Source organism: Alosa alosa, chromosome 5, assembly GCF_017589495.1.
Source record: "Alosa alosa isolate M-15738 ecotype Scorff River chromosome 5, AALO_Geno_1.1, whole genome shotgun sequence".
Lineage (NCBI taxonomy): Eukaryota > Metazoa > Chordata > Actinopteri > Clupeiformes > Clupeidae > Alosa > Alosa alosa.
The window spans coordinates 4,428,574-4,441,209 of NC_063193.1; the positions used below are offsets into that span (position 1 = coordinate 4,428,574).

At 40.6% G+C, this 12,636-nt stretch overlaps 1 protein-coding gene across 2 annotated transcripts; it reads right to left on the reverse strand.

Moving 5' to 3' along the window:
• Positions 1–505: 505 nt before the first annotated feature.
• Positions 506–12,621, reverse strand: LOC125295124 (synaptobrevin homolog YKT6-like). Of its 2 annotated transcripts, XM_048244292.1 has the most exons (13): positions 12,510–12,621; positions 12,089–12,203; positions 11,886–11,968; positions 11,695–11,795; positions 11,387–11,491; positions 11,048–11,113; positions 10,873–10,974; positions 10,346–10,377; positions 3,766–3,831; positions 3,577–3,678; positions 1,655–1,720; positions 1,472–1,573; positions 506–929 (listed from the first exon to the last, which is right to left on the reverse strand). In XM_048244292.1, exons 2-13 carry the CDS (start codon positions 12,190–12,192, stop codon positions 782–784), a joined length of 1,077 nt encoding a protein of 358 aa, XP_048100249.1. In that variant the 5' UTR covers positions 12,193–12,203; positions 12,510–12,621; the 3' UTR covers positions 506–781. The 2 variants fall into 2 exon arrangements, with proteins under 2 accessions (XP_048100249.1, XP_048100250.1); XM_048244293.1 differs by lacking the exons at positions 1,472–1,573; positions 1,655–1,720 and having other exon boundaries at positions 508–929.
• Positions 12,622–12,636: the final 15 nt, after the last annotated feature.

Sequence of the window (12,636 nt, forward strand, 5' to 3'; positions counted from 1 at the left end):
GTTAGAATCTTTTCAGCTGCATTTAGCCATTTGTACAGTTGTTTTACTCGGTTTATATTATGTAACTGTAAGGCTCACTGCCCTTGATTCTTGATAGTATAATAATTTAATAATATAAAAAATAACACAGTATTACACAATAATACTGGCCAACTTTTGAGAACTGTCACTTAACCATGTGAAACCGTGTGTTCAGAATACATGTGAATGTTGAAATGTATTTTAACATTTAATATGATAATGCCTTATATGGGTCCAAGACTATAGAAATACTTCTATACTCTTTATATGGGTTGTGGGCAAAAAAGCTACTAGCTCATGAAGGCCCCAAGTACTGTTTGGCCCAAGTGGAAGGTGAGTGCTGTCCAAGGTGCTGACTTGTGCCCTCGGTCTACAGTAGGCAATAGGACGTAACTCCTTGCATGCTACCAAAATTCCACCCTCTTTAGTACCAATGATTAGGGTAGCACATGTTGCATGACATGAGTCAGATTTCTAGTTTAACTGATGTTGACATTCTTTCGTGATAACCACACAAACAAAATGAGCATACACGGTCATGTACTTGATGTCATGTCATGTAGATGCACTTGAAGACTTCACATTTATTGAAGGCAGGAAGGCAACTGAACACACTACAGTCAGTAGGCCTAATTACTAATCACTCAAGACATCTTAGATAAATAACTTTTAAAAGTGTTTAACACTGAGCAAGTCCAATAGTTTTGACCTATATGGAAACCAAGCTCTCCTACAGTCAGTCACCTCACACAAGTCTGTCTTAAAACACTGTGATTGCCCAAGTAAGTTGACAGCCCTCCCAATAGGTAGCTGGTGGCTGATAAGTTGAGGAAAGTGGAGTAGGAGGGTACATTTGGGAAGGCAGTGAGCTCACATCACATTTTGCAGCAGGAATTGTGCTTCCGTGCCTGAGAGAGAAAGAATCATCACATGGTTAGAACTGTACGTAATGGTCCACAATGCAGGAGTATGATAATCACAGTCTATTGAAACTCCCTTTTGTAACAAATGTAGTTCTGTCTTGGGCCAAAGACCCAGTATCATGTGGCATCTGACCACTGCCAGCCAAGTCTCTTGCTTGAGATAACATTCCAGAATTAATAATCAGAGGGTGAATGTCAATTAAACTGACATAAATATAAAAGAGATATAAAACTCAAGAAACAATTATATAATTGGTAACCACACATGCCAAGGGTCAAAATGAATGTATAAACCATACAACCATAAATCCATATAAACCATTTTACAGAGGTCATGGTGCTCTAGCTACTCTGTGATCATGCACAACCATCACAGTAGCATATTATACATTCTCTCTTATATCACTCTAATGCAATTCAAATCTGGCCTGAAGTGAACTTTTTACGAGTGCTACAGAGGACAGTTCACCTATGAATGTCCTGAGCAATCTAGAACTGTGGACCAAACCAGAGGCCTGTGTACTTACAGTCTTGTAGAAGGCTTTGGAGGTATCTCCCAGGTGCTCTGACCTCTGCACCAGATCATCCAGCTTCTCTCCCCTCTGCAGCAGAGACTCCATAGTGTTGTGCTGGAGGAGGAAGCACAGCATGTCAGCCCCACACTCTGCGTGTGTGTAAGTGAGAGGGGGGGGGGGGGCTTCTGGACTTACCAAAATGACTTTGGTCTCTTCGACCTCAGCCTGTGCTCTTGTAAGTGCATCAGCTTCTTTTGGATTCTAAGAAGGGGAAACACACACAAAATAACTACTACTACTTGCCATTAATACACCTCCACTATAAAAAGCTTCATGGGATCCAGAAATCAGTCAAGACTTCCGCAAGGCTTGAATCTAATTATTTAAAGTATCTATCACAACCTTCTGTACTGGTAGAAGGCTATTTGACTTTCGACACAACAAACCTCTTTTAAAGAGTGGATTTTCTTCATTAGCATCCTACAGCAAGGTCTCTGGAGAGTACATTGTGAACATGCATTGTGTGTGCATCTGTACCTGGTACTTAGCAAGGTAAGAATCCAGTGCAGTGTAATGGATTGTATCAGGAGAACCTGTGGTCCACTCTGTGGAGTCTACTTGTTTTGAGAACTCCTCCAGCACCCTCAACTACCTGATGACTCTGGAGCAATGTTGGGGTTTTACATTAACTGTATATAAATTGTATTTTTTTAAAAAAAAAACATACTGCTGAATTCATAAGCTGTATTAATGAAGATGTAATGTTGGTGTAATTGTATTGATAATTCATTATTAATTTGAAATACTGTTTGATTAATTAGCTGCTGTCAAATTAGTATTATTTCTCATGATTCATATAATCTATTCAACAGTATCTGTGCTTTGATTAACAATGAAGATATCATTTCTTAAAAGCAGGTTTCCATCTCTTCAGAATCATCGTTAGAATCCTTTCAGTTGCATTTAGCCATTTGTCTAGTATTTGTTTTACTCGGTTTATATTATGTAACTGTGTGGTTCACTGCCCTTGATTCCTGATATAGTATAATAATTTAAATATATAAAACATATATATATATATATATATATATAACAATATAAAAAGATCTTAATGTGGCCAATAATACGGGCCAACTGTTGAGAAATGTCACTTAGCCATGTGAACCGTGTGTTCAAAATACTTGTGAACATTGAAATGTATTTTAACATTTAATATCATAATGCCTTATATGGGTCCAAGACTATAGAAGTACTTCTATACTCTTTATATGGTTTGTGGGCAGAGATGTAAAGTAACTAAGTAGAAATACTTAAGTACAGTACTTAAGTATGAATGGGGAGTAACTGTACTTTACTTGAGATTGTGTTTTTCTTCCTACTTTTACTTCAATACATTTTAAAAATGAAATGTATACTTTTACTCCACTACATTTTCATTATGAGCATTAAGTAGAAAGTAGGCTAAAATAATGTGCAAATGAAAACAAAAGCCAGTTTCCATTCAGCATGTTAGACATTTGCATTTTATTCCTAAGATTTGATTTTCTGACCTGATGCCACCACAGGACACAGCAATGAATAAAGACTTAGTGACAGAGTTAAGGCCTAGCAAATATAGTTAAGACATAGCACACCAAGACCTATGTAGGCTGTAAGGAGCTGAAGTAAATTACAATTGTAACAGCATGCTTTTCATTAATAGCATTTTTATTTAGGCTTTGAAAGCATGTTTATTGTGTGTGATGTAGCTGTCTTTCTAAACATGTTGGATAAACTTCCTTATAGGCCTATATAAAAGGAAGCAGAAGTGAAAAATGAATGGCAGCCATACTTTGTTCAGGCTTTGAATACATTGTGTATGAAGTGTAGGTGCCAAGTTTAAAGGTGCTGCATGAACTCCATATAAACCATTTTACAGAGGTCATGGTGCTCTAGCTACTCTGTGATCATGCACAACCATCACAGTAGCATATTATACATTCTCTCTTATATCACTCTAATGCAATTCAAATCTGGCCTGAAGTGAACTTTTTATTTAGTGCTACAGAGGACAGTTCACCTATGAATGTCCTGAGCAATCTAGAACTGTGGACCAAACCAGAGGCCTGTGTACTTACAGTCTTGTAGAAGGCTTTGGAGGTATCTCCCAGGTGCTCTGACCTCTGCACCAGATCATCCAGCTTCTCTCCCCTCTGCAGCAGAGACTCCATAGTGTTGTGCTGGAGGAGGAAGCACAGCATGTCAGCCCCACACTCTGCGTGTGTGTAAGTGAGAGGGGGGGTGGGGGGGGGGGCTTCTGGACTTACCAAAATGACTTTGGTCTCTTCGACCTCAGCCTGTGCTCTTGTAAGTGCATCAGCTTCTTTTGGATTCTAAGAAGGGGAAACACACACAAAATAACTACTACTACTTGCCATTAATACACCTCCACTATAAAAAGCTTCATGGGATCCAGAAATCAGTCAAGACTTCCGCAAGGCTTGAATCTAATTATTTAAAGTATCTATCACAACCTTCTGTACTGGTAGAAGGCTATTTGACTTTCGACACAACAAACCTCTTTTAAAGAGTGGATTTTCTTCATTAGCATCCTACAGCAAGGTCTCTGGAGAGTACATTGTGAACATGCATTGTGTGTGCATCTGTACCTGGTACTTAGCAAGGTAAGAATCCAGTGCAGTGTAATGGATTGTATCAGGAGAACCTGTGGTCCACTCTGTGGAGTCTACTTGTTTTGAGAACTCCTCCAGCACCCTCAACTACCTGATGACTCTGGAGCAATGTTGGGCTTTTACATTAACTGTATATAAATTGTATTTTTAAAAAAAAAACATACTGCTGAATTCATAAGCTGTATTAATGAAGATGTAATGTTGGTGTAATTGTATTGATAATTCATTATTAATTTGAAATACTGTTTGATTAATTAGCTGCTGTCAAATTAGTATTATTTCTCATGATTCATATAATCTATTCAACAGTATCTGTGCTTTGATTAACAATGAAGATATCATTTCTTAAAAGCAGGTTTCCATCTCTTCAGAATCATCGTTAGAATCCTTTCAGTTGCATTTAGCCATTTGTCTAGTATTAGTTTTACTCGGTTTATATTATGTAACTGTGTGGTTCACTGCCCTTGATTCCTGATATAGTATAATAATTTAAATATATAAAACATATATATATATATATATATATATAACAATATAAAAAGATCTTAATGTGGCCAATAATACAGACCAACTGTTGAGAAATGTCCTTAGCCATGTGAACCGTGTGTTCAAAATACTTGTGAACATTGAAATGTATTTTAACATTTAATATCATAATGCCTTATATGGGTCCAAGACTATAGAAGTACTTCTATACTCTTTATATGGTTTGTGGGCAGAGATGTAAAGTAACTAAGTAGAAATACTTAAGTACAGTACTTAAGTATGAATGGGGAGTAACTGTACTTTACTTGAGATTGTGTTTTTCTTCCTACTTTTACTTCAATACATTTTAAAAATGAAATGTATACTTTTACTCCACTACATTTTCATTATGAGCATTAAGTAGAAAGTAGGCTAAAATAATGTGCAAATGAAAACAAAAGCCAGTTTCCATTCAGCATGTTAGACATTTGCATTTTATTCCTAAGATTTGATTTTCTGACCTGATGCCACCACAGGACACAGCAATGAATAAAGACTTAGTGACAGAGTTAAGGCCTAGCAAATATAGTTAAGACATAGCACACCAAGACCTATGTAGGCTGTAAGGAGCTGAAGTAAATTACAATTGTAACAGCATGCTTTTCATTAATAGCATTTTTATTTAGGCTTTGAAAGCATGTTTATTGTGTGTGATGTAGCTGTCTTTCTAAACATGTTGGATAAACTTCCTTATAGGCCTATATAAAAGGAAGCAGAAGTGAAAAATGAATGGCAGCCATACTTTGTTCAGGCTTTGAATACATTGTGTATGAAGTGTAGGTGCCAAGTTTAAAGGTGCTGCATGAACTATACTGACTTTGCACACATTCACTCCTCAGCACTCTCAAACATTTCCCAACTCTGAACTCACACTATACTGACTTTGCACTCATTCACTCCTCAGCACTCTGAACTCACACTATACTGACTTTGCACTCATCCCCCCCCACACACACACACACCCTACATGACTTTTAGCACTTTTACATCCCTCTCCCTATGCTACAGACCTTTTATTTATTTTCTTATTACATCACGTCGCCAAACACACACACACACACACACACATTTCTGACTTTCTCGCCTAGCCTTTTGAAAGTCATATCTGACTTTCTCGCCTAGCCTTCTGCCCCCCCACCCCCAACACACACACAAAAAACACACACTTACTACATACAGCACACTGCTTGCTACAGTAAGCCTCCTCTACATACTTGCTGCACACTGCCCCCCCTTCCTACATACACAGCACATTGTCTTCAGGATCTTCATCCAACACACATCCTCTACATACTTACAGCACACTGCCCCCACCTACCCACACACACACTACACACAGTCACTGCTCCACTCCCCTCCCGCCCACACACACATCTTCACTGTCATCACTCACATACATCATACATACAGCCCCCCAATATACAGCACATTGTCTCATTAGGAAGCTTCTCCAACACACATATTGCACACTGCCCTCTCCCCAAATACACAGCACACTATCCCATCTCCCTTGTCATCCCCCCAACACACACACTAAAACCCCTGGCAGTTGGGTTAGCCCCTTGAGCCGTGGATCTGCCCAAGGTTTCTTCCTTGGTAGGGGAGTTTTCCTTGCCCCCTGTTGCTCTTGGGTGCTCTTTGTTGGTGCCCCCCCCCCCAATCCCAATCCTCCCCCACCTTTCTTATGCAGCCCTTGCCACTTAATCTACTAAACCCCTCTTCTACTCCCCCCCCCCCATAAATGCACAAATAGGCTGACACCAGACATAATTTCACTGCATTTCTTACTTCCAGTAACTATATGCATGTGACAATAAACTTCCTTGTATCCTTGAACTCAATAGCCTATCCAAAGTTCTGACTGGTTTAGTTTTCATTAAAAGCATAATAAAGGGAAGGGAATTCTGATCAAATATCTGTACTTCTACTCAAGTGTGGGTTTCGGATACTTTATACAACTCTGGTTGTGAGCAAAAGAGCTACTAGCTCATGAAGGCCCCAAGTACTGTTTGGCCCAAGTGGAAGGTGAGAGCTGTCCAAGGTGCTGACTTGTGCCCTCGGTCTACAGTAGGCAATAGGACGTAACTCCTTGCATGCTACCAAAATCCCACCCTCTTTAGTACCAATGATTAGTGTAGCACATGTTGCATGACTGAGTCGGATTTTTAGTTTAACTGATGTTGACATTCTTTCGTGGTAACCACACAAACAAAATGAGCATACACGGTCATGTACTTGATGTACACAGTCATGTAATTGTACTTGAAGACTTGTTCACATTTATTGAAGGCATGAAGGCAAAAGAACACAATACAGTCATCAAAGTCACCATAGGAAAAGCAGAAAATGGTTGATCACCTTATTATTATTACCCATTATAAAAGCTAATTTACACAAACTGCTGGAATGTAGTTTTTAAAAGTTTTTTTTTTATATCTGCTACCTGTCTCAACGGGACAAAGAGAGACATTTGTTCATTCTGCCAGTTGTGCAGTAATAAAAAAAAGTCTCTAGCCTTTCATCAGCTACATCTCACGAGTGATGACTTTACTCCAGAGTACACCATGCAGCGTGAGGTGTGAGAGAATTCCGTGTCAGAACGTTAATGTAATAACAACTAATGCAACGTCTCAGTGTTACAATTCTGGCTGAGACCATTTGATGGATTGCATTTCATTAAGGCACAGTTGACCAGTCACCACGGAGAACCACCACGACTCAAAAGACTAACAGCTGGACAATATCTGTGGACCTATGATTGCTAAAAACTTAACGATCGATTGTACATTACATCACCTTTGCAGTGAACATTCAATTAATGAGTTCCAGGTCTGTCCTGGGAAAGTATACAGTGGATACTAGATATTCAAAAACAATATCGAAGCCTGATGGAAAACAGCTTGAACAAGTACAACCAGCATCACCCTACATTCATCAAAGTACGATGTGACATCTCATCTGTATTATGTAACAGCATTGTGACCAAAGAACACTGGAAAAGCACGTCACAGGGTACCCACACACACACACACACACTACACCTGAACAATAAAATGTACAACAGACAATTAAACAGGTCATTATTGGAGATGAAAGAGAACTACAAAACCAATGTAAGATGGGTTTGTATTGCAAATGCTTCACAGCATCACAACATGTCACCTGAAATAAGCCACTTAAGCCGTCTGAAAGACAGGCGATAGTAAACACTTACCAGGACTACAAGAGTCAAAGACCTCCTCAGACACCATTTTAGGGCCGAGTTATACTTGCTGCTAACGACGCATACGGGTTCGCATCATGGCTGCCACGCAAATTCTGTGTTCGCTGTGTCGTGCACGTCAACGCGAGGTAACGTGACACGTTCGCAAGATGCAATCTGGGGGCAATCATACATCTTGGCCGCGTAGTGCTGCTGCAAGTATGTAGATAGGATGTAGCAGGTCGCATACACACACACTCTTAGTGTAACAGCAAGTATATTCCTAGCCTTAGACGTGTGTGTGGGTGGAAGGGGGCTAATCAATTCAATTAGACCAGTGTTACTCATTGTGTGGCTCGCGAGCCACATGCGGCTCGTCAAGCTATAATTGGTGGCTCGCATGGTAGCTTTGGCGAGATTTCGCCAAATTTGGTTTTACTCATTTTGAGTAGGCCTAAACTGTTCGCCAAAGGCCATCATCTCTGGCCAAAGGTAGGCTCTGATTTAGCCTAGTTAGGCCTACTGTATAACTTCAACGACGTGATCTTTAGTTTCGTTCTGCTTACAGTATCTCACTGCCACTTGCAACGCCTTTGAATGCAATCCGCTGCCCTGTTTACCGGCAATGCTACAGCGGACTTAAACTGCCACCTCGTGGCGATAAGTTGTAATACAGCTGCTTGAATCACGGAAAGCGCGAATGAAGTGGCCACTTCTAAAATGGGACCCACTGTATGTAGTTACACAGCCAGTACATTTTTTTCAAATGTGCTTCATAAACATACTAACCTGACCCTAGCCAGATGAATTTCGTTCCGCTTAGCTCCACCTAGCTTCACTCACATCCATCTGGGACCTCTTCCATTGAGAGTGATTTCTGCAACCGATTTTATGGTACAGCCAATCAGGACGCAGGTCGGGAGTTTCATAGATGTGACATAACAGTCTCACAGTCGCTTCTATGCTATCAGCGTCACGGGTTGGCTTCGATGTGAGTGGTTGAAGTAGCACGTCAATAGATGACGGACAAGTGGCTTATTCAATCATATGCAAGCATTTTTTGATTAGGCCCAGCCTTCTGAAGCAACACTTCAATGGATCGGTTCCAGATGGATGAGTGGAGCTAGGCGGAGCGAAATTCATTTGGCTAGGGTCAGGTTATAAACATACAATACTGCACTACAAAAACGCAAACATCTGAATTATACTTCTCCCTTCAACCAAATAATGAAGGTGAAAGGAAGTTATTAAGCCTTACGGCTCCTATACACAGCTGCGTTCCGTCAACGCATGCCAGTGGGTGTTCCCGACGGTAGCTATGCAAATGACTTGAAGTAAAACCGTAATGTGATTGGTTGGTGCCGTCCGTAGATTGTCTTGATTAGCTGGTGCCGTCTGTCGGTGCAGCAACAGCTGAACTTCTCAACGCGAGCGATGAGAGAAACGCAACGCGACGCGACGGACCCACAATTCTGTTCGGCAACGGATCACGTGAGCCCATGTAAAGTGAATGGGATGCGTCTCCAGCAACGCGATGCACGCAGCTGTGTGTAGGAGCCGTTAATGGTGCTTCCTAAAGGGAGTATTGTCAAACCTGGCAACACAGCCCGCATGCCATGTGGCATTGTTTACAAACTTGTTTACAAAATGGACCGGTTTTTAATAAAAAACATTTTTTTAAAAAGGGACAGAAACGAGCTCAAAAACCAGACGGACAGACACACAGTGTTGTAACGAATAGTGGAGTGGATGAGGGAAATGAGTCTGAGGAAGCAGCAAACAAAAATCAGCACGAAGACACCGGAGAAGAGACGAGCAGACAAACGGCAGGTGTAACGTTACCCAGTATTGGCTGTGTTATTTCTTTTTTTGTGGGATGTCCAATTTATATGTAGAAATGCACATTTGCAAAGGTGACTTAGTATGTTGTCGTAAAAGTGGCTCTCCTTTTGATTTTGCACTGCCAATGTGGCTCTTGTGAAAAAAAATAGTGAGGATCACTGAATTAGACCATGGTTTGACAAACTCCACCAAGGAGTAAAGGGTGGACATCAAGGTCACATTTAAGCTTGTAGGGGGCAAGTTATGATGTTACCCACTTAATTATAGGCAGGGGTTCATTTTGGGCACTTTAAACAGCTGAGGAACTGTTACAATGATACAACAAGCAATACGGAAATGTTCCAGTTAATCCCAAGAATTACCAGTATACAACAACCCCTCACCCTTCCAACTCAACAAGACGAGACCAATCATAGCAGTAGCACTCAAGACATCTTCGATAAATAACTTTTAAAAGTGAGCAAGTCCCATAGTTTTGACCTATATGGAAACCAACCTCTCCTACAGTCAGTCACCTCACACAAGTCTGTCTTAAAACACTGTGATTGCCCAAGTAAGTTGACAGCCCTCCCAATAGGTAGCTGGTGGCTGATAAGTTGAGGAAAGTGGAGTAGGAGGGTACATTTGGGAAGGCAGTGAGCTCACATCATTTTGCAGCAGGAATTGTGCTTCCGTGCCTGAGAGAGAAAGAATCATCACATGGTTAGAACTGTACGTAATGGTCCACAATGCAGGAGTATGATAATCACAGTCTATAGGAACTCCCTTTTGTAACAAATTTAGTTCTGTCCTAAGCCAAAGAACCAGCATCATGTGCCATCTGACCACTGCCGACCAAGTCAATAAATGTCAATTAAACTGACATAAATATAAAAGAGATATAAAACAATGATATAATTGGTAACCACACATGCCAAGGGTCAAAATGAATTTATAAACCATACAACCATAAATCCATATAAACCATTTTACAGAGGTCATGGTGCTCTAGCTACTCTGTGATCATGCACAACCATCACAGTAACATATTATACAGTCTCTCTTATATCACTCTAATGCAATTCAAATCTGACCTGAAATGAACTTTTTACGAGTGCTACAGAGGACAGTTCACCTATGAATGTCCTGAGCAATCTAGAACTGTGGACCAAACCAGAGGCCTGTGTACTTACAGTCTTGTAGAAGGCTTTGGAGGTATCTCCCAGGTGCTCCGACCTCTGCACCAGGTCATCCAGCTTCTCTCCCCTCTGCAGCAGAGACTCCATAGTGTTGTGCTGGAGGAGGAAGCACAGCATGTCAGCCCCACACTCTGCTTGTGTGTGTAAGTGAGGGGACTTCTGGACTCACCAAAATGACTTTGGTCTCTTCAACCTCAGCCTGTGCTCTTGTAAGTGCATCAGCTTCTTTTGGATTCTAAGAGGGAGGAAACACACACAAAAGAACTTCTTCTACTTGCTAATAAAATAAAATAAAAAAAGCTTAATGAGATCCAGAAATCAGTCAAGACATCCACAAGATTTGAATCTAATTATTCAAAGTATCTATCACAACCTTCTATCCTGGTAGAAGGCTATTTGACTTTCGACACAACAAACCTCTTTTAAAGAGTGGATTTTCTTTATTAGCATCCTACAGCAAGGTCTCTGGAGAGTACATTGTGAACATGCATTGTGTGTGCATCTGTACCTGGTACTTAGCAAGGTAAGAATCCAGTGCAGTGTAACGGATTGTATCAGGAGAACCTGTGGTCCACTCTGTGGAGTCTACTTGTCTAGAGAACTCCTCAAGCACCTAAGAACAGCAAGACAAATTGAGATGATTTAATTGCATATATGCTATAAGTTAATTGATATAAAAAAGATACAGGTTTTCAAACAACACATCAATGAACCTCCTCAAAGTATCTGAGGTATTTTCATATCCAATTGTGATCCCTGATTGCAGATCCCTCCTAAGCGACATTACATGGTCACAAAAAAGTGTCTTATACACACCTTGTCTATAAGTGAGAAGGCAACCCGCTGTGGATACTCGCTGTCAGCGACCACCACAGCGCTGAGACCATCATCCCGCACACAGGCATGACACATGTACTCTGAGGATTTAACGTAAGGAAAACACTGCGATCAGTAGAGGTAAAACACTGTATCCAGATCTAAGTTTCTACAAAGCGCAACCTACTCACCTTTTTCTTTTACTGAAGACCGACTGCCACATGCAGAACGCTCAACAATCAAAGAACAAGTGAAGGCCATAAACTCTTGTACACTGCCACACACACAATACAACAATTAGGTTACACGATGACGACTTGGGATTAAACGCAAAAAGTAAACATTACAATTCAAAAATAAGAGGGCAGCACGGGTAGTGGGGAGGAGGGCTCACCTTGATCTTTGAAAGAAACTAAACGATGACAACTCATAGGCAGCTTTCAGGAGGTTGGTCTTCGTTGCTCCTTTACAGAGCACCCCAATGCTGTAAAGCTTCATGTTGTTCGTGACTGAGTGTCAAGAGGGAGCATGTGTTGTAAAACGTCGTGTGTGTAACGTTATGTAAACTGCACATAATATATTCTAAATGGCGAATAAAGTAAGTTCAAAGCATTTTTGAAAAATTATTTTTTAGTGACAAAGTACAATGAAGTTAATAGGCTTAGGCTAGTATACTCTTTGAAGCTAATGAGCTATCGCGCTAGTTTAGTTGCGAACGGAGCATGTTTAGCAAATTTACTGATGCAGGTATTTCGTTCGCAGATATGATCTGATGACTTTACAAACTGGAAAAGTGTGTAAGTAACGTTACTCACCGTTGACGTTTATTTCACTACTTATGTAGAAGCTATCTACTTAATGGCAGCCATACGAGCCATACCCACACTGCTAGCTAACTTCCTTCTTCCCTTAGTCACCATGGCAATGGAGTCCTACAATGAA

Excerpts from the sequence above, each read along its gene's own strand:
- LOC125295124 (XM_048244292.1), bottom strand. The coding sequence starts at position 12,192 with ATGAAGCTTTACAGCATTGGGGTGCTCTGTAAAGGAGCAACGAAGACC. Across the intron at positions 10,975-11,047 it reads AAGAGACCAAAGTCATTTTG|CACAACACTATGGAGTCTCT; the intron begins GTGAGTCCAGAA and ends TTCCTCCTCCAG. Across the intron at positions 3,832-10,345 it reads AATTCCTGCTGCAAAATGAT|AATCCAAAAGAAGCTGATGC; the intron begins GTGAGCTCACTG and ends TCCCCTTCTTAG.